Source organism: Eupeodes corollae, chromosome 1 (genome assembly GCF_945859685.1).
Source record: "Eupeodes corollae chromosome 1, idEupCoro1.1, whole genome shotgun sequence".
Classification (NCBI taxonomy): domain Eukaryota; kingdom Metazoa; phylum Arthropoda; class Insecta; order Diptera; family Syrphidae; genus Eupeodes; species Eupeodes corollae.
The window spans coordinates 297,767,787-297,795,177 of NC_079147.1; the positions used below are offsets into that span (position 1 = coordinate 297,767,787).

General features: G+C 32.8%; 1 protein-coding gene across 5 annotated transcripts in view; it reads left to right on the forward strand.

Annotated features, from left to right (window-relative positions):
* Positions 1 to 16,556, forward strand: part of LOC129941186 (pleckstrin homology domain-containing family G member 5) — a 438,783-nt gene extending 422,227 nt beyond the window's left edge. For 4 of the 5 annotated variants that reach the window (XM_056049756.1, XM_056049758.1, XM_056049754.1 and 1 more), the window contains 10 exons: positions 9,458 to 9,552; positions 9,624 to 9,715; positions 9,783 to 9,901; positions 9,970 to 10,353; positions 10,423 to 10,884; positions 10,955 to 11,065; positions 11,131 to 11,758; positions 11,818 to 11,968; positions 13,314 to 13,436; positions 13,829 to 16,556. In XM_056049756.1, the coding sequence (XP_055905731.1) occupies positions 9,458 to 9,552; positions 9,624 to 9,715; positions 9,783 to 9,901; positions 9,970 to 10,353; positions 10,423 to 10,884; positions 10,955 to 11,065; positions 11,131 to 11,758; positions 11,818 to 11,968; positions 13,314 to 13,436; positions 13,829 to 14,153 (2,490 nt within the window). In that variant the 3' untranslated portion in view covers positions 14,154 to 16,556. The remainder of the gene's footprint in view (positions 1 to 9,457; positions 9,553 to 9,623; positions 9,716 to 9,782; positions 9,902 to 9,969; positions 10,354 to 10,422; positions 10,885 to 10,954; positions 11,066 to 11,130; positions 11,759 to 11,817; positions 11,969 to 13,313; positions 13,437 to 13,828) is intronic. The other variant, XM_056049755.1, reaches the window with a different exon arrangement.
* The last annotated feature ends 10,835 nt before the right edge of the window (positions 16,557 to 27,391 follow it).

A 27,391-nucleotide genomic window follows, 5' to 3' on the forward strand; every position in this document is an offset into this window, starting at 1 on the left:
ATTGCGTAGAGGAAGTGATGCCACGAAACATCAGCCACAACTGCGATCCTCGCACCCAGTATTCTCTTTAAAAAATCATTGTTTTTTATGTGCTGAAGAGATAACAGCAGAATTTATAGCTAAACAAAAACAGACGTGGCTGTGCAAGCGTAATGTAGTGTATAGTGTGAGGAAATTGTCAATGAAAGACAGTATAACAAATCTTTGTAGAAATCGTAATGATGATTGGGGTCGAGCGATTGTTGAGCGTGTTGAGCATGTGAATGATACCACATGTGCACACTTTAATCAAGGAAAAATGAAATTCTTTAATGTACTCCGAAAAAATCCTGATTTGAACGAAGTCATAGAGGTATTAAAAAATCCGAACGCTGATCCAAAGATCATTGCTAAGGCAGGAGAACGTTTCCTCCTTCAATTATACGGTTATAGTGACGTGAAAAGTAAAAAAAAACATGTCTTTAAACGAATATAGATATGTATGCTTCACAAAATCAGCATATAAAAGTAAATTTAATATTGCATCACTACCACCAACAGAAGCAGCAGCACGACAACATTCATTCCGAGCCTATCACCAGGTTCAGCAGTGGTATGGAAATGAAAAAAATGCAGAAGAATGGGGATGGAATAGAAACAAAAATGAACTAATTCCTGATACGATGCTTCAGACGCGCGAGCGGCGGGGGTGCGAGGTGGCAAAGTTGAAATTCGAAAAGAGCATACCCAAATCTATAAATTAACCAATTTTCAAAACTCCCGGAAAACTTTCCAGGTAAAACTACCAAATGACTGGACTATTAGAACAAATTTAAAAAAAAAATCGAATCGACAGTTTTCTTACAAAAGATAAAAACCTAAAAAAATATATTAAAGTTGGTAAAAATTGATTTTCGACTCAAATAGCTTTTCAAAAATTAAAAATATTGGTTTCAAACTTATTTTATTTCACAGAAAATATTGTTTTCGATATTCAGTAATTTTTATATAACAATCCACCAGTCCGTTTTTTCATAAAAAATAAATAGACAAAATTTTAAGCAAGACCAATCGACAGACGGGATTGGAATTGAAATTTTGGTAAGAATTTCCTTTAATTCAAGATTAATTGTATTGCGTTAATGGATATAACCCAACCCCCCTTATATTTTTAGTTGTTTATTTTTTAAAAACTTCGTTGCTTAAAATACTACTTTTAACGGAGGACTGGACCAAGAATAGTAAATCCAGCCCTATTCCAATTGCTTAGAGAAAATTCATCAACTTTTCACTACTTAACTGTCCAGGGGAAGGGGGTCATATGAGCCATAAAGCTTATACAGTTAAATTGTATAGGTAAAGATTTCATCCAAATATTTGCTAGTAATTTAACGTCCAAAACAACTAAAAACTTTGCTTTCACAGAATTTAAAATTGAAAAAATCTTTAATAAAACTTAAAATTATTTTCATAAGACCTTTTTCTAAAAGAAATTCGTATTCAATTTCTTTTTATTTTATTTTAACGCACAAATAATTTAAGGCTTTCTTAAAGTGTTTTTTTTTTCTGTCAAAATTGATGTTCAATAAAATACAAAAGTGAATTTGGTTTGGACGCTCTAGAACTGAGAATCAATTAATTTAGTATAAAAACTTTGAATCTCTCAAGAATTGAATTGAAAAGAGATTTTGAAACACGTAACTTGTGAGTGTCACACCAAACTTTCTTTGTAACTTATTTGTTTACCCTAAATTGTCTTTATTTAAAATTTAGAGAAATTATATGCCTAAATGAACCTATTTCCATAAATTCAAAACCAAAACATTTTTCTCTATTCAAGAAAGTTTTGTTGACTCCCTTAAGATCAAAATGTTTTCAAAAGGCTTACGCAAAACAGTAATTTTTTAGAATTTGTCCTCTGGCATCAGTTGCAATCTACGAGTAAGCACTTTGAAAGAGAGTCTGAAAAAATACGGCATATTTCTAAAATAATCTATAACTATAAAATAAATAAATTGGGTGGCGCAACAGTCCGTTGAGAACTAGGGCCTAGTGACTTACAACTCTCAGCCATTCCTGTGTGCGAGTAATGTTGTTAGGAATGGAGGGGACCTACAGTTTTTATGCCAAAAGCATTTGAGAAAGCACTTTTTCATGACAAGAATTACTCTTGGAGAATTTGTCAATTCCTCGCAAAAGGCAGTACCCGTGAAAAGACTTTAGATGGCATAAGCAGGCATCGAACCCAAGACCTCTGGCATGACAGTCCAACGCACTAACCATCATGCCACGGGTACTACTAAACTAAATCTATAACTAAAGTTGTCATTTTTGCCCTTGAAATTAAAATGTAAGGCTAAGATACACATTATATTATTTAATGTTATTACAATTTGTGCAACACCTTTAGAGAAAATTAAAGAAGTGCTCAAGAACTCATCTTTATGTTAAGTGTGTCAAATGTTTATTATTAAATTGAACGCCAAAAGATATCTAAAACGTACTGAAGTGTGAAGGCATAGACATCTTTCGGATTTAGATAAAAGGGACCTTGAAACGTCAAGTCAGAATTTTCAATTTTACAAATCTTAGCGAACACAATATTTGTCAATACCTTAAAAATCAGTACTAATAAAGAGATTTTAATGTTTTTATTTAGTTTACAATTTTCAAAGTGAAGTTTATGCCTTTTGCTAGACCTTGTATCTACTTCAATTGAATTAATTTAACGCTGTCAGATTGAAGATGGACGACACTTCAAAAAAAAACCTACATTATTTCCAGTAAACTATTTTGTACCTTCCAATTCCCATTAAATGTGAAATCCAGATAAATGCAAAAGTCAACTGAATATGACTATGCAATTTAATTTCGAAATACTCGTAGGTATGAATGCAGAGGTATAATATGAAAAGTCAACCTTACCTTAAAACTTTGAACTTTTCACACAGCAATTTTCTGACAGTTTGCAAAAGACTTCTCTGTGCAGAAACTTCTGTACGAATACACTCCTACTCCATGGACAGGACATACGAGAGACTTTTGTCCTGAAATAAAAAAAGAAACAAATAAATGTCCTTCCTAAAGGTTGCACATGTATCCAACCCTGCTGCAACACTTTTCTGACTTTCGCTTGTACTTTAAAGTTTATTGCTCCTGCAAAATAAAAAATAAATAAAGAAAATAATGACGAAGAAAAACAGAAAATAAAATCCCAGGTGTTTGACAATCTTTTTCTCATACTCATCCGTATATATGTACGTTTGTCTGTACATGGATGGAAAATTAAATTCAAGGACCTCCGTACTTTGGAGGACACCAATCGTGACGATGGACACTTTACTTGACTTCGTTTCTTTATTTTTTCTTTTGTTGCTATACTTTGCGAGTTCAAGCTAAATACAGAAGACAGAAAAAAGAAAAACTTTTCTGCGATTAACTTCAAGAAAATTTGTGCACTCGTACATATATCCTTCTAAGGACTTTCATTGCGAAGAAAAAAATCCCTGTTAAAAAAAAGTATAGAAACTAAAAGGACATGGTCCAGTGATTTCTTTTCCATTGTTGTTTTTGTTTGTTTTATCGTTGTTGTCCTCGTTATCGTCCACATTCCAAGCACTTAAGGATAAGAACGTTATAAGCGTGATGCAAATCCTTAATGCACATTTTGCACGCATTTGCTTTTACTTTTTTTGAATACAATTTTTTCTTAGATTTTTATTCTCTTCTAAGGTTTAACAATGTCATAGCCTTAAAAGGAAATTATTGTCCTCTCTCACTTAAGTCATGTATACACACATACAAATATAGTCCAAAAAATATACAACTCATATGTATTTTTTTTTTCCTTCTAAGTAACTTTTGACTGCTAGACAAATATGTCAAAGTCTTGCGTAAAGGTGATACAACGTCGTTATTTACTTAGGAATCACAAACAGAAGTTTAGAAAGTGCACATCGGCTTGATCCATGAAGGAAGGACAATCAAAAACGTCTTTTTTTTCCACGCTAACTTACACAGCGAATATCCTTTTAAGATAAGAATGGAGTAAAATATTGTGAAAGCTGCGAAAGTGAATTTTTATTGACTTAACCTTGATTTTAAGTTTAAGAATGTGACTTGCGTTCCTGATTTTTGCAATTAAATGTACGCCTTTGTGACGTGACGATTTGAAAATGTTAAAGATTTTTCTATATAAGTTCTTACCGTTTCGCTGACACAAAATCTAAAAACAAAAATTCTTTAGGTTCTGTAAGAAAACAACGTTTTATAAAGATGCACTTGGGCGTATACGTACTTTTTTAAACTTATATTAAGTTTTTAATAAACGAAAGAGTTACTCCACTTTTGGAATCAGTGCGTTCACTACTGAAAGTGGTAGCAAATGAAAGGTGAAGGCACTTAATGTGTTCCAAATCTTTCAATATCGTTGATGGGGTTTTTAAGATATTCGAGTCTGAAGTTAGTTAACATGGGTTCCATTTTTTAGGGAAACTTCTTATATCCTGCGATATAAGACACGTAGGCAAATATTTTTGATATCAATTTTTTTGCGAATTAATTGAATATTGTTTTATATCGTGTTATTAACATATTTAGTATGAACTTCATGGAAATAACGTGTTTTTTACTTAGATTTAAAACAACGATATTTAAAAAATAATCAGGGATCACATGTATTTTTTTATTATTTTATTTATGGCCTTTACTTTGATACATAATTAAACATTTCCTAACGAGAAAATACTTACTTTTAAGCAAACTTAATATGAAAAGTTTATGAACACCCCTTAGATTAAGAATAATTTATATAGTGAGGTTATGAAAAAAATAAACGCACCTTCAAATTTTTTTGTTTGCTTGTTTGTTTGTTTGTCCGTCCCTCACGTCACAATGAATCAATATTATGACATGAATTTTCGAGTTCAGGTAGTTGCAAGACTAGAGAATGTTTTAATCTTTTTACCGCGGAAAATATCTCATGCGCTGCTCATTCGAGCCGCTCCGCCGGTAACACTTATAATATAAATAAGATATTCAACATATTGTTTATTTTAGAGCATTAATTAGTTGCATATCATTAGGTGCTGCCATCTTTTGGATCTATCGTTAGGCGTTTCTTCTTTCAATCGGTGGGTTGGGTACATATTACCTCCCTACCTAATTTTCTATTTAATATATAGAAGATGAGCTGTTAAAAACCAATGACGGGGATATGTGACAATAAAAGAAGATTTTGAATTGTTTACCCGATTTTCCTGTCAAAGGTCGATTCTAGCAACAAGAAACGATGTTGTTTTGAATCCCAATTCAAATGCCAATAGTTCCTACAGATTTACTATTTCAATTAATAACACTTCTATTCAATTTCCCATTAAAGTAAGTTTAAAGGAGCGAGCGATGAACCTTGACCAGCCGTGTTCCTCAACAACCAACAGTTCTTATACCAACAACAATTGCAATAGCATGCTTCATCCAAACGTCTATTAACAACCTCCAACACAACCCAATTTAGCAAATAAATGGTTTCACTGAATTCTGAATCTTATGCGGATTATATGTTTGTTTGTTTTTGAAAATTACATTTAGAACTTTTTTGAAGGTAAACATAAGTTTCATCACATAGAATTATGGCTGGTTGTTCATTTTGATTTAACGGTGTGTTGCCAAAAAAAGTAAATTTCTAATCTTCTTATTTCGACTTGATAACGTTCTAAATAGAGACAAAATAGTTCTAGAAGACCCAAGTAAAAGGGCACAAATAGTAAATTAAGTGCGTGAGAAACCTTTAAATGCAATGAAAGCAATAAAGTCACATAAGTTAACATCATCTAAATTTTTTTCCAAATCACCCTAAGTAAGAAGAAATTATTTTCTGACAGATATAATTCACAAACAAATAGCTGTGTTAGCTGTGGCACGTAGCGCCATCCTGCTGGAACAACTGATAAACCTCACGTGGGTTAGTGTGCCAAAAATGTGCCTCGTCACTAAAGACGATTTATCGGTCAAAATTGAGGACCTCTTCCAAACGATTCTCATTTCATGAACTTTCAGCTCCTGGGTCAGTTGTATCTTGTATGGGTGTAAGCCCAAGGACCGACGCAAAGTTCGCCAAGTTGAAGTCTGCGAAAGGCCGCGTTTCTATGCATGGCGATGAATTGACTGTATTGGGTTCTGCTGTACACTTTCACGTTCCTTGTACGTACTTAAATTTGGCCACTTAACGTCTACCGTCAAGCGGGCGCAATGTGCGAAACGTCTCCTTTGACCAACACTGATTTTGATAATTATTAAGTTTTATCATTTGAATGTGCTGTTCAATCGTATAAATTGTCATGATGATTTGGCATAAACAACTGAATGGCTACGTTCAATCTCGTGTTGGATAAGATATCTTGGATAGGTGGATTTTAAGATACCTTGTTGAACGAGTTGGATAGCTGTTCACAAAAATTATAGAAACATTTAAGCTTCGAAGTCAAAATTGTTGTAAGATAAAACATTTAATGCATAATTCAAGTGATTCGTCGGACGATGATGAATTATTAGGTACGTAACAATTTAATAAATAAGAAATAACCTTAATCTGTAATCTATGTTAAATTTAATAATTTACTTGCGAAATCTCCGGTCTTGAACGATTTACGTTTAACAGAAAACTATCCTAACAGAAACGAGGACTATTATGAAGTGACAATACCTAGATATAGTTTGGAAGACTTTTTAAAATTCAGAGGCAAATAACTTCTTCATAGTCTATTATGAACAGAACATCCTTGAATACAACTTCAACTAACATTTTGTATCTTTTTGTTTACCAACAAATACAAAAAGCTGAAATCAATTTTCAAGTTTCTTGAAATTTAACCATGTGTTGAATCAGCTGTTTCGTCAGATACCTACATACCCCAGAAATTTTTGGATACTTTTGGATTCCTTTATTGACATCTCTGCTGTTTTTGATCAGCTGTTATTTTACACGTAAAACACTAACGAAAAGGTATCCGGATACCCCATCTGTGTGAGATTGAACGCAGCAAATAATAAGCAAAAGATTTGACAGATGTCACCAAAACAAAATGGTCGCCATGGGGCGCCAAAATCTACCCACGCTAATTTAAAAATTCTATAGAAGAATTCTCCTAGGTAAGTTTTGCATTTATGAGCTATGAGTTACCATTTCTGGCTAGTTTATCTGCCTTACAATTTCTTGGAATGTCTCTATTGCACGGTACCTAGCAAAGGTGAATTGTATTAAACTGTTGTACCATCTCCATTCGAGATGATTGAAAGATATAGACTGTTATAGAGTTTGTAGAGATAGAGCCCAGAGATTTGATAGTGGCCTGACTATCTGAGAAAATGCTGATATCAGATGTTGATATCACGTTTTCTTTAAGTGACAAGACAAGACTTCTTTTATCACCAAAAGTTCCGCCTGAAATACGCTACAATGATTGGGAAGGCGGAATAGGAGACTTAATTTTAGTCGTTCAGAGTACACACCTCCATCATCCACTTTATTTGTTTTGTTGATGCATCTGTGTAAAAATGGATTGACCCGTCTTCTAGGAATGCCTTGTCCTCCCAGAAAGATCTAGAAGATATAGAAATATGGAAGTTTCAGTCAAATTGCAGTTGGGGGATGGTGTAGTCTGGGTGCTTTGGAATTTATTGTGAATGTTTAAGAATAGCGGAGTGGCTAATGTTGTTAACCCACTGCGATGAAGCTTTAAAGCGAATAACAGAGCTTAAAGCTATTTGTTTGCCCAGTATATCAAGAGGTGTTAAGTAGAGAAAGGTATTCATAACGTTGGACTTTATTTAGTTTGGTTTAGTTTGAATCGAAAATTAATTTTTACCAACTTTTGATAAATTTTCTTTCAAGTTTTTATTTTTTTGTAAGAAAAACTATGAATTTTATTTTTCTCAAAATTTGACTGAATATCGAAAACAATATTTTGTAATAGATAAAATCAGTTTCGAGCCAGTACCTCAATTTTTTGAAAAGATATCTGAGTCGAAAATGAATTTTTACCAACTTTTATTAATTTTTTTGTTAAGGTTTTTATTTTTTTTAAAAAAAACCGTCAATTTGATTTTTCTCAAAATTTTACCAGATGTCAAAAACATTATTTTTCGTTGCGAAAGACTGTTTTGGAGATCAAATAACAAATTGATTTGAAGTCGATATCTCTACTGGTTCTTGAGCTATGAACGACGAAAAAACCAACGTACGTACACTAGCAAGTACAGACATCTTTCTAAAAATCTTTTATTTTGACTCTAGGGACCTTGAAACGTCGAGAAATGTCAAAATTTTCAATTCGACAAATGGGACCCATTATAATAACTTCCTATGGGAAGTTAAGAAATCACTTTACGGGTGACAATAGTGTTGCCAACTTTAAATTCTACACTTAAAAAACAATACACACATTCAAAATTAAATTTTAAAAATACAATTCTAACTAACCGAAAACGGTGCTTTTTACCACAATTTAGTTTTTAACAATAAATTGTATGATGACTTTCAAAGTACGAATTGTAGAACCTTACGTAATTTCTGGAAATTCTAATAACTTTTAAGTCATCATTTGACTTTATATAAAGTTTTAAAAAAAATTGAATTTAATGCTTTTATAGTTTTGCGTTTTTCAGGTCATTTTAATGCTGAATCCAAAATTTGATTATAACTATCTGTCAAATTTTAGAAATACCTGTTTTCAACATTATTTTCGATACTTTTTCATTGTATTTCAAAACCTTAATAATATTGAAAGCCTGCAGTTTGGTTGTCAAAATCATTCAAAATTTAAAGTGTAGAAAATATTAAATATGCAAAAAGACTAAATCTATTATATTTCATTCTCTTCTAAAACTATACTTTACATTCAGCAACATTTAGCACAAATAGTCAGTGTTACGATTCGTAACCTATTAACCTCGACAACTTTCCGAAGTGCTTAACCAGCTTTATATATCATAATTAAGATTGATTTTCTTCAAGTCATGAAGCATATGAAAAGAAACTTTAAGTACCCAAGGGCCAATACTTTTTTTAGTGACAACCAAATCAGTTATTCAGTTAATACCTGTTAACTTCTCTAGGAGTAAATTCCCTTAAAAATTCACAAAGATTCAAAATGCAAATGAAATTCCATCAACATCAAAACAAAAAACCTTAATACCCAATTTCAAAAAAAGTCTCCTTTCTCTAATGTTTTGTTCCCATCTGAAGAATCTTTCAATCCGATTTGGCAGATCCATTTAGATCTGGATTAAGTACTTCTTCGACTTAGTTCCGAAACTATGACCAATCCGTATGCTGGTAGGTGGTGGAAAATGAAATATCTTCATCGTCATCATGAGAGGAGGATTTTTCAATTACAGATTTATATTTGAAAAGTTGTTATCTAAACCTATTTACTATTTATCTTTTTCTATTCTTCTTTATTTCTTTTGTTTAATTTAGATATCAAGTTCGGAATTCTTTTCGGTGAGTTTTTGTTTGGAAAATGGATGTCAAGAAGAAGAATTTATACCAGCAATTAAGGGTGTGACGCTATCGTAAGTTCCAAGAAACGAAAAATCTATTAGATTGATTGAATTTACTTAAATATTGAAACTTGATTTTGCAGGGAAGCTTTAAACAGTTCGCTAAGACGGAGGAATCTTAGTTTTTCACAAATTATTATAACAGACAATAATTTGCCTAGTTTTTTGGAATCAGGTATATTTATTGTGTCACTTCTTATAAACCTACCTTCAATTTGTAATTGCTTTCCTTAAAAACTTAGGATCCCCGCCTTATACAAGTTCTTTTGAAGAAAACACCGATGTTGAGAATTTAGTTGGCCGACATTTGGTCATCACTGAACGGGATGGCAAGAAAACTCTTCAAAAAGCTGCTTCATTTGTAAAAATCAAACAAAATTACATTTTAAAAACTTTCGTTCAATTTTCTTGTATGTTTTTTTGTCGTAGGGTTCCCGTACCCGCCCACCAAGATTACTGTCATCGGCTTCAACTGAAGAAACCACCGAATCGGAACAACGAAGTATACCTGGCAAGCAATTGAAACAACGTTGGTCCGGTTTGTTCGGCATCAAAAATCCCCATCAAAGTCAACTTTGTGAATTACTAAATAGTTATGCCAAAAATGGCGTACCACAAAAAACAGCTTCGTTGAGTTTCGATCATCAAGATTTCGATGCAGCACAAGACTATTTAGATAATATGCACTCATCTTGGAAGGATTTTGTTCACTGTGATAATATGTCGGATGTACAGATAAAAATACAAACGGCCATTTGGGAATTAGTTACAACGGAAGTTTATTATATTCATGCGTTGCAAACTGTCACTGATGTAAGTTATTGACATTACTCAAACTTAACGAAAACATTTTATATGTAAAAAAATAATTTCTTTGTATAGCTTTTTCTTGCCTGTCTTGAGGCAATACAAGAAGATAAATTACTTACCGATGTTGACCAACACAAATTATTCTCCAACGTACGTGACATTTGTGAGGCTAATTTGAAATTTTGGACATTATATTTGTATCCAATGGTGGCAAATAGTATTAACACTCATGCACCACTTTGCATAGATTATTTTCGTCAAGGTTTCGTCACTTTTGCAACGATATTTGCACCATACAAAAAGTATTGTGCCGAACAAAGCACTTGTCAGTTTTATTGTAAGGAACTGAATCGGAATAATGCACTTTTTACGGCTTATCTGGCGTGGTGTGAATCACAAAAGATGTGCAATCGTTTGCGATTGGCTGACATATTGGTGCGGCCTATGCAAAGACTGACTAAATATAATTTGTTACTAACTGCGATACGAAGGCATGTTTTAGATGAAGATGATGCTGATGCAATAGATGAAATGGTAATTATTATTGAACTGTCAAAAATCGGTGTGGTGAATAAAATTGTCTGTCATTTAAATGTCATTTCAGATTCATTCAGTGGAAAATTTCGTGTGTAGTGTGAATAACCATTTGACAACGAGGCAGGAAAATGAGCGTCTTAAAGGTGTTATGGCACGAATAGAATCATATGATGTTGTGGTAAGTTTAGATTATTTAATCCTCTTCAAATTCACCACACTCATTTACTCAATATGTTTCCATAGGACACCAACAATGAGCACTTAGAAAAGCTTATCAAGCAACACAGTGTCATGTTTGACTTATGTGCTCCCATGAAAGGTTGTCCCGCTCACCAAGTGCGTCATCTTTTCATGGAAGGCGATCATAAATATAAAGACAATTTGGGTAAAGCCGATGTCCATTGCTTTCTACTAACTGACATTCTACTGGTTTGCAAGACTATAGCGAAAAAAGGTCTTGGCGCTTTAAAAGTCATCCGACAACCCTACCTTACCGACCGACTAGTTGTCCAACACAATAACAACACTCTGAATTGTGTCTATCTAAATGAGTTCCAGGTTGCGACCTCGGCGTTTACACTTCAGTGTTCGGAGGCGAAGAATTGGTACGAATCAATGAAACGGGCAAAACATATCTACGCAAGACTGAAACAAGGCAGTGCTAATAATTTGGACAGTTTTCGTTATGGGGGCAGTGGTGCTAGTGGTGGAACTGCGGATTCCCTTGGGGTTAAGAAAAGCCCCATCAACAGTTCGATTTGCAGTCACGTATCAAGTGCGAACAATAGTCACAGTGGATCGGTCGAGTGGAATGATTCGAGGAATATTTCTGTTGAGTTCGAAAAGACAAATTCACTTTCAAGTGACGAAGGTTGGAAAATTTGAAAGAAAGAAAGAAAAATATGAACTAATGAATTTTTAATCTTCTAGGTACAAATCAAGGATTTGGTGCAAAAACCAAACTTTTAGCTACTAGTCCACATAAGCAGAAAATAATAACTTCGTCCAATACTTTGTCAGTGCAACCGATCAACCATCTTGGGCAGAGTTTGCCAAACTTAAATTTACACCATAGTCAATCGTGAGTTGTGTTTTATTTTATGTAAAATAAAAAGAAAACAAAAATAAAAATATAATGGTTATTTAAGGATGTGCTGTAAATAATAATTTTTAAAAGTGTGTCTTTATGTTGTGACGACTTAAAAGATTTGTACATAATTTTAAGTTGCCTGCGAGTTTAAATCAAAATTATTAAGAAAAAAAAAACACCAATATCAATTTTTGTTTGATTTTTTAATTTCTAAATGTGTTATGCTTTTATAGAAAAAACAAAGAAACACATCAGGCTTACAGTCGTTACACAATTTTAGGGTTGATTTTTTTTAAAGTTTCATCATCAAAGCTTAAAGTTCAGTTTAAATTTTTTTTCATGAATGCAATTGGGAAAAAACAAACTTAACGAAACATACCTTAATCTAATTTCGAGTGAAACTATTAAAAAGTCTTTGTTTGTAAACTGTCACCTTTGTATATAAAATCTAAAGTAGTATCATGGAACTGTTTTAACGTTCGCAATAGCCTCCAGGTGGCGGGCGTTAGAAGTGTAAAACTGCAAAACCTAATGTCGCCGTAGCCACTAGGTGACGCCCCCATAAAAACCCACGATGACATTGCTATAGGTTTTATATACAAAACTATCACTGAATTTTTTTTTTCAAACAGGAACTTAACGAAATTTTTTACCTTGACGAAACAAACCATCGAATGACACATGGCAATAATTAGAAACGTTTTTGAACTCATAAAAAAAGAAAGAACGTTACTTACCAAAGTAAAATTGGACGAAACTAAACAATTTTTTTTTTAAGAAGCAAATGTGTTTAAGAATTTAACAAAAAAATATCTTGGCATATAAACAAAATGAATAGATGTCAAACTGACAGGTTACTCTTATTGCTTTGAACTGACACTTGGCATTTTGAGGTTAAAATATATAAAACTATTTGAAAGTTGGCAGCTGTATTTTCCTGTGTTCTATAGTTAAAAAAAAAGACTCCACTTCAGCACCTCTCCCAAAACAGGGCTACTTCAACTTGACATTTTATTCCAGCTAACTTTTAACTTCAAGTGAAAATTTGCAACCTTGAGGAGACATTTTAAATTCACCACACTTATCACACTTCATCTTATTTAGCAAGAAATTCGAATGATAAAAACTAAAACCAGCACTTATATTTCATTATAACATTGAGGATTAAAAAGAATAAAACCATTTAAATTTTTTAAAAAAATATGTATTTATTTAAAACAAAATGTTTGCAAAATTATAATATCTACATAATACACACAAAACACCGCTCAAAGTCAATGTAGTGTTTTAATTGCTGTTCTTTTTCTTTTTGTTGTTATTGTTCTTCTTATTGTAGTAACCTTTACCATACTTATAGTAACAATACGTTGCTTGTACCTGGACCAACAAGTAGTCATTCGGGCAATTTATTATCGCCTAGTCATCGTGGTATATCATATCCACCACCAAGTCCAACGAGGTAAGTTTTGCTTCTTAATTTCAAAAGAAGAAGAATAAGTAAAGGTTTTACAAAAATAATAATATTTTATGCATGGTGTATGTCTTTATTCATTTCGAAAATTGGCTTATATATTAAAAATTCATATATATTCGTATAATTATTTCATTTAAAAATTTTGATAATTCTTTTTATTCACCACTTTTTTAAATACAAATTCTAAAATTCACCTTTTTAATCATATTTCAATTTATTGTTCGATTGTTATGATATGCTGTTCAATTATACATTTACATTTAACATCCTATTGAACGAAATGAATAAAGAAAGTGCACTGCTATTATGTGTTGAAAAACATTAATACCTATCCACTTTCTTTTCTTTCTTCTCAAAAAATCAAAAAAACATTGCAGAGCTACTTTACGTCGAGGTATGGCATTTTCGGCGTCGATCAAAAACCCACCACTAGTCAAATCGCGTAATATAACCTCACAAAATAGCATCAACTGGCATCAAATACCAGCCACACCAACGCCAACCAGTCCGCAATCACAGTCCCAGTCACAGCTTAACCAAACGTCATCATCATCGACATCAGCGATTGCAGCGCCACCTTCAACACCACTGACAGATCAAACGCCATTGACACCAACATCTGGCAGTGCTGCCCAATTGACAAATCATACCGGAAGTGATGTTAGTTCATTGCATATCAGTAGTACGGAAACTGACGTTTGATTTAGTCGATCGTTACCAAATATTGTTGTTTGTTCGTAGTCTTCTATAATTTATTATTTAAATCTTTAAAAAAAAAAACTATCGTCGTTCTCTTTTTAATAATAATTTGTCTTCTACATAATATTATAAAAATATTTATAACTATTACATTATATACTTCTTTTTCTTCAGGAAAATTAAAAATAAAACAAAAATAAAAATGATAAACGAAAGCATTGTGGTACTTAGCTTTTTTAACAAAAATTGTATTTTTTAAAACATTGACCATCACAAATATGACGTGATGAAAAGATAAGAAAATTATTTATGAATATAATTATAGTAAATATAAGTATTAGGCAAGGAAACTGAAAAAAAAAAAACTTTTAAATGTACTTATTTATGAATTTAGTAAATGCAAAAACAAAAATACAAAATCTTTCAAAATAAACTTTTAAAAAAAGTGAATAAGTTATGGTATTGAAAATAGGAAAATGATTAAGTTTTTAGATGTTAAACATAATTGACATGTACCTAGTTAAGGAACATTTGAATAATGGTTCAAACATATTACAATTTTAAAGGAATGTCTTGTACACTTTAAATCTTAAAAAAAAAAATATATGAAAGATCAGTGTCATTCTGAATGTTATCCGTAATCTAGTTTGACAGGAAGGCTTTTTGGATAGATTTATTATAATACTCTCTTAACTCGTAGGTACTATAGATCTTCCTTGTTCATTCCTTATGCTTTATTTATTTGTTGGACACTAACTTAATTTACTATAATATCATAACAAAAATAATTCTGCGCTTCCAAATCTGGAAAAAGGAGATTTCTACCCTATTATTGGTCAGCTGTCAAAACAAAACTTCGATTTAGTTCTTCTTCGTTAAGTTGTCATTTTTCAAACATTCGGTTTTTAAGGTATATATGTATATCCTGCTCTACCTTTTTTCATAATTAAAGATGTAGATAAATGCAAGCCCTCCATTAAGTTAGGGCAAGTTTCGAACCCATGATTGTTCAACTATCAAACAAAACTTCGCACTACTTTTTCTTTATTGGGTCAATCTTTAACACATTCGGTTATTTAAGATACATCTATCCCTGCAGATATGTATTTATATGAAAGTTAAGGCAAGTTTCTTGTCCATAATTGGGCAGCTGTCAAAAAAAGGCTTCACTTTTGACTCACTAAATGACATTTTTGGTTTCATTGTTTGTTTGACAGATTATCATTTAATGAGGTTTAGACAACCAATAAAAAAAAAAACATTAATACTCTTGACAGCTTAGATTCACTAACGAATGGAAAAAAGTAAAGATAGCAACAATACAGTTTCTGTTTCACACATCTCATAAGTTGGTTTTAGTGTTTGCGAAGTTTTATGGCTAAATTACAAATACGCTTCTACTTCGGCTTCACCTGACGTTAACGAGTTCAGCTTCGACCTTACGTTTCGTTTGCCAATCGTACAAAAAAGAACGTAATGTAACGTAATGTGACTCCAAACGGAAGCTCTAGTTCAATTATCTGAATATTTGCTTTGTCTGACAGCTCAACAGCTGTAAAAAAATGTCAACAAACAAAATATTTGCTTTTTGGAGGGACGAAATAATAAAAATGTCATTCAAAAATACTTCGAAGCAGGCTCACCCTAACGCAGAAGAAGCCGAAGCTGAAGTGTGTTTGTGATTCAGCCATTAATGACATATTTTTGATACTTACCGCATCATCAAAAAGAATTTCTTAAAATTCCAAGTTTGATATCAATGACATATGAAAAATGACCTTGTTAGTTTAATTTAATGTGTAGCGTTCCAAGGATGCAGTTAACTGGAATCTGAAGTCCTTTATGCCTCATAAGCATACAAAATCATAAAACTTTGAATACGATTTTCAAATTCCTTCAAATTCAATCAGAAGCTCTGACAGATAGCAACATATACCAGAAATTCTTGGATAGCTTTGACTTCCTGCTGCAGCTGTTTTGGATCAGCTTTTCTTTTAAACGCAAAGAGCGATTGAGATTGAACGCAACCAATTTGTATTGTTTTTAAAACAACAATTGTCATTTTGACAGTTAAAGCTGATTGAAATAGCCAAAAGAACGGGTACACTTTGCAAGAAGAAGATTGAACTAATCAAAAAGTGAACGAAAAATTGCTTTGAAATTTATTTATCGGGGTTACAATTTATCGTTGGAGTTAAGAGTTCACAAGAGCTCTATTTAGTATTTCAAAACCTGACATTTTAACACGCCCAACATCTAAAAAAGCCATCAAGCATTATGAATAAAACTAAAATACGCATAAATTTTAAACCATAAACGTCTTTCAAAACTCAAACCAAAACTCCATCTCATCTAACTCAGCCTTATTCATTTACAAACCTATACTTAATCTTTTTATTAGAAAAATAAAGAAGAAAAAAACATTCCTATTCTTATAAATATTAAATAATAAAACTAAAAATTATATAAATATAATCATTTTAGTAGTAAAATTTTAAAACAAAAAAAAAATTACAAATATTTTCTTTTATTTTGTTGTTAATAGACATAAAATCTGTGTAATATGTTTTTATTTTTTGTAAATATATCAAAACTTCCAAATTAAGGGAATATTTTTTATTCAAAATATGAAAAAAAGCGTAACATAATTTCTAAATTAATTGTACAGAAAGAAAACGCAAAATCTAGTGTTTTTCTAAAATTAAATTAAAATTAAAAATTAAACAAAAGAAAAGAGAAAAATATTAAAAAACAAAAAAGAAACATTTATATCTACATAATTAAATGTTGAATAAACATCAATACAGACAAAAAATATTTTATAGTGATATGTAGATATAAAATTTTATTATAATTAAATTATAAACATATATAATTAAGTTATATAAATTATTATTATTGTATTGTTATATATCAAAGGGAAATGTGTTAAAAAAAGTATTTAAGATTTTGTAAAAATTAAAGGAAAACTCAAAGATAAAAATATATAAAAGCAAAGATAATTAATATAGTCCAAAGCATATAATATTTATACAAAGTACCTATAATAATTTATAGCAACATAAATTTGATTTCAAGTAATAACCCGACACTATAAATTATAAAAAGCTAAGCCAAATTTTGTGAGAGCAAAGTTTTGGAGCCATTGCATCACATAATGGGCTCTGCCTGCCCATGGAAATAGACTTTATTTGTCGTCCTACATAAAAACTTTAGCATTTCTTACGTCAGAATACAAAAGTGACAGCTATTTTATAGTAAATTTGTCTTTCGTACATTTTCAAAATAATTTATATATTTTTTATTGAAGTCTGTAAAAATCCCTAATTTTACATTTTAAGTATTCTATTGGTTAGTATAAATTGATTTTTTCCATAAATATTCTTTTTCTGATGTGTCAAAACACCGATTTTAACATTTCATAGACAAATTTGTTATTGATTTTCTTAATTCCTTTCTTTCTAAATCATAAATGGCTGAATCGCAAACACGCTTCAGCTTCACCTGACGTTTACGAGTTCAGCCATAGGTTTCGTTTCGCGTTTCGTTTGACAATCGTAAGAAAATGAACGTAATGTAACGTAATGCGATTCCTAACGGAAGCTCTAGTTCATGGCTGAAACACATACACGCTTCAGCTTCGGCTTCGTCTGCGTTACGTTAGGCCTGCTTCGAGGTTGCTTTGAATGACATTTCTATTATTTCATCTCTCCAAAGAGCAAATATTTTGTTTGTTGGCATTTTTTTACCGATGATGAGCTGTCAGACAAAGGAAATATTCAGATAATTGAACTAGAGCTTCCGTCTGGAGTCATATTACGTTACATTACGTTCTTTTCCTTACGATTGTCAAACGAAACGTGAGGTCGAAGCTCCATTGTGATAGCATGCATGGAATTCCTATGGCTGATCTCGTAAACGTCAGGCGAAGCCGAAGCTGAAGCGTGTTTGTGTTTCAGCCATCAATTATCTAAACATTTGTTTTGTCAAACAAACAAAAATAATTGCTCTTTGAAGGGATGAAATAATAAAAATGTCATTCAAAGCAACCTCGAAGCAGTCCCACCGTAACGCAGACAAAGCCGAAGCTGAAGCGTGTTTGTGATTCAGCCATAAAGATGATTCAAATGATTGACAGTTGTTAGTTTGACACAATTTGTATTCAAAATAATGACATACTATTGGTCTGGAATAAAACAAAGGGAAAATGGACCTTGATTTGATTCGATTCTTTGATTTACTTTTCCAATGGAAAACATCATTACTCTGAAGAAAAAAGAGTTTCAAAAGTTAAGTAGAATAGGGCTTGTTTTAAATCGTCAAGTTCAAATAGTCTTGCAGTTTGGCTAGAATTATCTTTATATGAAAATGTAATTTCATTATAAAGTTTGGACTTTTGCTACTTAGTTTGAAAAACGAAATTATACAAAACATTCAACATTTTGACACTTAAGATGACAGCTGAGTTTGACAGGTGTCAAAAGGTAGTGAAATGAAAATAAATTTTAAAATCAAAAGTCACATCTAATCAAACGTTTATGTAGGCTTCATTCAGCAGCTTATAAGTAATAATGTTATAAAATACATGACAAAAAGTTATTAATCAAATGGTTTTTTTACAGTTCACAGAACAAACAATGCAACAAAATATAAATCCCACAGAATATAGATATATATGGACACAAAGCAATATTAGCATTTAAAGTTTGTAATAAAATATGAAGCAAAACAATAGAAAATTAAATCAAAAAAATATCAAAAGAAAAAGAAAACACTCAGCTTATGTAAATACAATTTTTAAATTTTAAATTATTACACAAAAATAAAATACTAGATAATTAATAATGTATAAATAAAACACAAACAAAAAATTGTTGGGAGGACCAATTAAAATGTATAACATTATATGACGTATAGTGAGAAAAAAATATAAATTTTAAAAAGTATTGCAAAATTCGTTTTTTACTTAAAAAAAAAAATTGTTGTACAGTTGTGGTCCTTACAGTTAAAACACCTTAAAAAAGCTTCATAAAATATATATATATATTATTAAGAAAAATCAACTTTTTGACCAGATGGAAAACAATAGGAATTGATGTAGAACAAAAATACAAGCATTATACAAATAATCAAAAGTAAATTATAATTAAATTAAACGAAATTAATCAAATTATTAGGGAAATGTATTAAATATAAATATAAATAATACAAACAAAAATCAGTCATTATTTTATTGGGAATTTTACACAAATACAAAAAAACAAAAATATTTGCATTTTCGTAGAAGTTTTGCGAAGTAGTAAAATAATAATATTGAAATATTAAATTAAAAAAAAAAAAACAGCAACAAGAAAAAAAGTACGCTTCAAAGTAGTAATTAAAAAAAAAACACGAACAACAACAACTAAATAAAAATAATTAAAAACTGTACGAGTATTAAAAACAAAAAATTCAACATAAAATAAATACAACATTTTTGAAATAATAGTTTTGAATATTATTGTTTAAAAAAAAGCAACTAAAAATATTCTTATAATAAATAAATTTGTATTTCATTATATTGAATGAAATATTTAAAATGAGGGAAGCCTAAAAAGTAAAAATATTGTGTCATAATTTTATAAAAAAATATTTAAGGGTCATATTTCAAGATTTGACAAATTTTTGTGTAAATAAATTGAATTTTTTGAGAAAAAAAATTTAAAATCCAAACATATTATGTATGTTTGTAATTCCCTCTCGAGATTGATGGGGAAATAATATTTTTTTGTACATACATAAATAATTTAATAAAGAAACAAAAATAAAATAATTAAATACAAACAAAAAAATAAACAAAGACGTTCTAAACGAAAATTGTTCACAAAAATATAAGAAAACAAAAAGTCAAATATGAAAATATATATTAATTTAAAATAAAAGAAAATATAATTTTATTGAAGAAAATCGTTTTGTTTTATTTTTGTTGGAATACTTAGATACTAACTTGTGATTTGAAGCTCCTAATTTTCGTTTCACACTACACGGTTTTGACCGCACGGCGAAAAACCGAACGGCAGCATTTTCTTAGAGGCGCGAAGAAGAGCATATACTCTTTTATAATATACGGTCACAACAAAATGCCAGCTCCTCGCCTTGTAGCAACCGTCTACTGACACTGCAGTATACAGCAGCCGGGCGCGATAGGCTTAGTGGCGTACTTGACGAAATGTTTTGACATCATACGATTTTTTTCGTGCGGCAGAGTTTGCCGTTCATTATATTTTAACTTGAGTGTTCTTATAAAACTAAACCTATGAAAAAGTATACTAAGCACAGAAACCCTGCATATATCGTGTTTTACCGTACGGTTAAAACCGCTTAATGTGTAATTAGTCATTGATCCGGTTTATGCCGTCCGGTTTTTTGCCGTACGGTCAAAACCGTGTAGTGTGAAACGAACCTTAATCAAAGTTTTAAACATCCCATTGGAAGTAATTGTACTCGATCCGATTTTCCGATTTCTTAACACTTCGCGACATTTCAAGTTACGTCTGGACGTTCCGGATATCCATTTTTTGCCGTTCATATCTCAAGTACAAGTAGAGATATTGACTTCAAAATAATACTCTTTTATAGATATTAATTTGGTGGCCTTCCTGGATATTGTGGGCGCTTTCAACAACGTTGACACATCCCTCAACACTTCTGCTATGACGACCCTAAACGTCGAATACTTACTCTGTGAGTTGATTAATCTAATGCTAAAAAGCAGGATCATCAACTCTAAGATGGGGGATTTTTGTACGAAAAGCTATGTCGGTAGAGGCATTCCGCAAGGTGGTGTTCTGTCCTCTCTCCTGTGGAACATAGTGGTTAACGGGAAGGCAACAGAGTGATTGCGTATGCCGATGATGTTGCTTTCGCCGTCACAGGAGAATATCCTAATACACTGAGAGACCTCCTTCAAAACGCACTCAATATGCTCACTAGATGGGCTGATGACTGCGGAGTTAGTATTAATCCTCAAAAAACAGACCTCGTCCTTTTTACACGGAAATACAAGATCCCAGTAATTATTAAAATTAAATTAAATTGGGTGGCGTAACAGTCCATTCGGAATCAGGGCCTAGTGACTTACAACTCTCAACCATTCCTGTGTGCGAGTACTGTTGTCAGGAATGAAAGGGACCTACAATCTTAGGCCGAATCCGAAAGGCTAATTTGAAAAAGCACTTTTACATGACAAGAATTGCTCTTGAAGGATTTGTCAATTTCTCACAAGAGGCAGTACCCGCGAAAATTAATTTCTTTTTTTAAAATTAAGGTGGCACAGGCATTGATTGAACCCAAGACCCTTGCATGACAATCCAACGCACTAACCTCCTTCAATAAAGGGTGTACCACTAATTTTTACCAATGAAGCCAAATACCTTGGTCGGATATTGGACAAAAAATTAAGTTGGAAATATAATATTCAGGAAAGTGTTAAAAAAGCTACAGAAGCTCTTCTCCTTCGCAAGAAAGCCATAGGAAGCAAATGGGGTCTTCAACCCCGCATAACCTATTGGCTATACACATCGGTCATCCGACCAATACTTATGTACGGGGTGGACCCACACTCACACCTACTAAAGGGTGATTTTTTTGAGGTTAGGATTTTCATGCATTAGTATTTGACAGATCACGCGGGATTTCAGACATGGTGTCAAACAGAAAGATGCTCAGTATGCTTTGACATTTCATCATGAATAGACTTACTAACGAGCAACGCTTGCAAATCATTGAATTTTATTACCAAAATCAGTGTTCGGTTCGAAATGTGTTTCGTGCTTTACGTCCGATTTATGGTCTACATAATCGACCAAGTGAGCAAACAATTAATGCGATTGTGACCAAGTTTCGCATTCAGTTTACTTTATTGGACATTAAACCAACCACACGAATGCGTACAGAAGAGAATATTGCGTCTGTTTCTGAGAGTGTTACTGAAGACCGTGAAATGTCGATTAGTCGCTGTTCGCAGCAATTGGGTTTGTGTTATCCGACCACATGGAAGATTTTACGCAAAGATCTTGGTGTAAAACCGTATAAAATACAGCTCGTGCAAGAACTGAAGCCGAACGATCTGCCACAACGTCGAATTTTCAGTGAATGGGCCCTAGAAAAGTTGGCAGAAAATCCGCTTTTTTATCGACAAATTTTGTTCAGCGATGAGGCTCATTTCTGGTTGAATGGCTACGTAAATAAGCAAAATTGCCGCATTTGGAGTGAAGAGCAACCAGAAGCCGTTCAAGAACTGCCCATGCATCCCGAAAAATGCACTTTTTGGTGTGGTTTGTACGCTGGTGGAATCATTGGACCGACTTTTTTCAAAGATGCTGTTGGACGCAACGTTACGGTGAATGGCGATCGCTATCGTTCAATGCTAACAAACTTTTTGTTGCCAAAAATGGAAGAACTAAACTTGGTTGACATGTGGTTTCAACAAGATGGCGCTACATGCCACACAGCTCGCGATTCTATGGCCATTTTGAGGGAAAACTTCGGAGAACAATTCATCTCAAGGAATGGACCGGTAAGTTGGCCACCAATATCATGCGATTTGACGCCTTTAGACTATTTTTTGTGGGGCTACGTCAAGTCTAAAATTTACACAAATAAGCCAGCAACTATTCCAGCTTTGGAAGACAACATTTCCGAAGAAATTCGGGCTATTCCGGCCGAAATGCTCGAAAAAGTTACCCAAAATTGGACTTTCCGAATGGACCACCTAAGACGCAGCCGCGGTCAACATTTAAATGAAATTATCTTCAAAAAGTACATGTCATGGACCAATCTAACGTTTCAAATAAAGAATCGATGAGATTTTGCAAATTGTATGCGTTTTTTTTTTAGAAAAAGTTCTCAAGCTCTTAAAAAATCACCGTTTATTTACAATCAAAATAAGACCACTCAAGCAAAAAAAAAAGAATTAAATTAAAATAGTAGTTGTGGTTATTTTCAATTTTCTCAAGAACTAAAAGACATAAAATCAGATAGTTTTCAGTTTTTGATCAAAAACAAATAAGAGTAATAAATTCGGAAATAAAAACAATGGTATATAATCTTGAAGTATTGAAAAATTACACTTTAAACCTTTTTTTTTACTTTTTATACTCAAATTTTGAGTTTAAAATTAAATTTTTCAAAAACTACGCATAGTTCTGACTTGAATTAAAAACTGGCTAATAAAATAGAATGTTGGCTTTAAAATAATGTATAAATCTTAATTGAAAATATCACTGTTATTTTTTAATTATTTTTTTCCATAAAAAATAATAATTTTTTGAAATCGTCAGATTATAAATATATTATTTGTGAACGTTGACTTATGTTGTGGCCACCGATAGGCCAAAGTTGTCCTAGGTTAGTCACTATTCCTGCAAGAAAAATTCAAAAATATTAGGAAAAATAATAGAGAATACCTACAATGCTGACCAGGGACATAGACTGGGTAAGACCCAGATCGATAGTTCTGGTCAGAATAGGCAGGAGAAATTACTTACCTAGTGACTCTGGTTTGCATCCATTCCATTTAGTTATTTTATTTTTTTTGTTTTTCCTAGGACTTGTTTTTCTTTTATGTTTATTTATTTACCGGCGCACGCAACTTCTATTTCTTAATTCGAATCACTGACAATCTGACATGACAATTAGGGACGAAATAGACATATGTCATGAAAAAGAGACAGAAGTAAAGAATAGGGATTAAGAAGATGGTATAAAAGGAGGACGAAGAAATTGCAGAAGCGACGGATATATGTTTATAGGTATGAAACGAACAACAATACCCACAATATTAAATATTTAATGAAAAGTTTATGCGAATTGGGATTAAGAAGATGGTATAAAAGGAGGACGAAGAAATTGCAGAAGCGACGGATATATGTTTATAGGTATGAAAGGAACAACAATACCCTTAATATTAAATATTTAATGAAAAGTTTATGCGAATTGGGAAAGGTGGGGAAAATAAGAAAGGATTAGATAGGAGTGAAATTAAGCTTTAAAGCAAGGGTCCAGACGATGCTGAAAGAGTAGTTTTGTGAACATTGCGGGAAATAATAATCTATGCGGTAATTGAAGATCGTAACCGCTAAAGGAACTTGACTAGAAGTCATTTGTAGTTCAGAGTGGGTGACGAAAGCATCTATGTATTTAAATTTAAAAGTGGCATAAAACAAAAGAAGTGAAAAAAAAACGTAAGAAAAAAAAGGAAATAGGTTCGTTGTCCGCCGTACGCGTTAAGAATTTAAATTAAATTTATCTTTCTTAAAGGTTTTTTTGTATAAGTTTTTTGTAACGACTAATATATGTTCAGTGAAGAAAGAAAGCAGATAAATCCATAAAGAGGAAAAATATTTAAAATAATAGCTGAGGGTGAGTGATACTTTTATATTATAATAGGAACAAATAAAAAAATCATAAATACGTATTGTAGTGAGATTGAGTTTTGGCGGCCGGCGCGGTGGTTGGCGTAGGAGTGACCGACGGTCCTAGAGCAAGAAAATTTCATTCCCAAGGTGATGTGGAGGTGGTGCTGAACATAAGATTGATCCGTCGATAGACCCGGATCACCAAGTAACTTTACTAGCCAAAACCAATCTCACCCCTATATTTATATAAGTGTTTATTACATATACATATATATATATATATCTCTTTGTGCATCCTCGTTAATATTTACGCCAATCCGGCGGGATAGGAGAAAAGGATTCGGTTCCTGGCGAATCGATTCTAGGATTTACTTATATATATATATAGATATATACGTATACCTAGCTGTCCAACAAATAACAAAGGAGAAATTAGTAACGTGACATTGAAACAACAAATATTCAAATTTATAACGACTTGATTTTGTAACTCCTTGTATCGGTATATGTGTCTAGAGTGCGTCGTTATTTTTTGTTAGTGTCGAGTAAGCATTACGGGTAAAGTTCGTCGGGGCGGCGTAGGTTCCCCATACCCCTCCCTGTCAAAGTAGAGGCAACATTTTGCATCCCTTTAGCTACCTATAGAGAGCTCTTGGTAGGTAGGATAAAAGAGGAATTGGTACAGCCGCTTCAATAAAGGAAGACGGCGTAGATTTCCGGGGAGAACAAGGGAACTTAAGTCTCCTCCATACGGAGAAAGTCCCTGTTTTTTTTTGTTTGTTTTTGGATTAGGTACACTAGGTACATATATACTTCTGAGGAGAAATTTTGTGTTTTCCTTTGATTTTTTTTATTTAAGTTATTTCAAATTTTCAATTTTTTTAAAAATTTACAAATTTTCTAATTTTCAAATTTCGAAATTATTCTTTATATTTTTTTTATATATTCCATTTATGTTAGTTACGAGTCTATTTAAATAAAATGTAAGTCACGTTACAGTGTAGTCGATTTGTTGTGTTTTTTTTTTTTTGATTTTATCAACTTTTGGTGTTCAGAACTTAAATATTATGGAGTGCTGATTACAATTTTCAGAGGAGGTGTGGTAGGGCTGGATAATGCTCTTCAGTGAACCGGGTTCCACAACGTAAACTTCAGCTTCAAAGACTAGTAAGGGGAGTTCGAAAGTAAAGGCCAGTCGAACTCCAGGTTGGGTGGGTACGGCCATGCTGCAACAACAGCGGCAGCGTTCCCGAGGTGTGTCAGGTCCGGCGTGAATGTCGTGTTATCCGGTGATAGTGTGTCAGGTCGAGCGTGAACGTAGTGCTGTTTGGTGATGGTGTGTCTGGTGATGGTGTGTCTGGTGTTGGTGTGTCTGGTGATGGTGTGTCGGTCGTAGTGTGTCGATAGTTCTGTGTCTGGTGGCGGTGTGTAGGTTGTCCTGTGTTTGGTGTTCTTTACTTGTAGTGCTAGTTTGGAAGTCATGTTTTGGTTGTAGTGTGCAAGTCTGTACAAATTTGTTTGTTCTTTTAGAGTTATGTGTTAATGTTATGTTTTTGGGATCGTTTAAGTTTTTGTGTAATGGCATGAAATTTTAGTTTTGGAAAGAGGTGAGGTCCATCTACGAAGGTAAGATCCCCCCCTCATCCGGCGAGCTAAGCCGAGCATCGCGAGCATGCCATCGCCTTCGAAGTGGACATTCTATCCCAACTCCCGTACCCCTTATCCCATCCTAGTTCTGGCCTACCCTTATGGGCTGGTCATTGAATCCTCCGCGCTCCTATCCTATCCTAAATCCCTTCCCTTATTAATCTACCTATTGCCTCTCATTTCAAATGGCGCCCAACGTATTTGCAACGTTTGTAACGTGTTTCCAACGTTGTGTTTGTGTGTATGAATGTGATAGTATGTTTTTTTTTAATCTTTGCAGTGGTTTTGGGGCCCAGATCTTGGTCGGAGCGTAAGACATAAACGAGATAGCTCGTAAGAAAACTCGCTTATTTGCGATGCAAAGACTAAGAGATGGGAACGGAAACCATCAATAAAGGTTATGCAAGATTCTGTGACCCGTATTCGCCTGTTTTCGAAACCGTTTTCAATTGCAGCGTATGTCGTATGCAAGATAGCTTTAAGAATGCTTGCATACTTGCGACGAAGCGTTGGAGATCGGTTCGAGAGGACAGTCGGAACGAGTAAGGAATAAATATTTTTGCTAAACGGTTAAGGGAATCCAGTATGTCTTCTTTCGGAAGGTTTTTACGTACCGAATGAATCGCGACTGGAGTTCCAGAATCAATTTGAAGACGGTGATTTTGGAAAGGTTCTAGTCGAATCGTAAGTCTTGGATGGAATAGCTTTATAGAATGCCCACCCAATTGCGACGAGGAGGTAAGAACCCCAAAAAGCAAAAATAAAAACAGGCTTTTTATAATTAAGTAATGTTGTGTGTGTGTTCATGGTAGTGATTGAGCGGTGTGAATGAGTGTAAGTTGTATGTTGGACATATCTCGGGAACATAAAGTGAGATTAGCAAGTGAAGCGAAGTTCGTTAGTGTCCCATGTACGAAGAAAAAGAGAAGTAACTGAAGAATCCGCCTGAAACACCTCCGAAGTGTTTTATGAATAATTTTTTTGAAAAATTTTGGTATTATCAATTTGTCGCGGTGTCAGATAGTGATAAATGTTTGTTTTTTAGCTTTTCTATTACAAGTGGTTTAAGTATTAAGGTTTTACAAATTTTCCTTCAGTTTAAAATCGATGCATACATACATACATATATTTTGTTTTTTTATTTCAATTTTATTTACGATTTTAGCATTAAGTTTTTTTTCTTTGATCAGTTTAGGT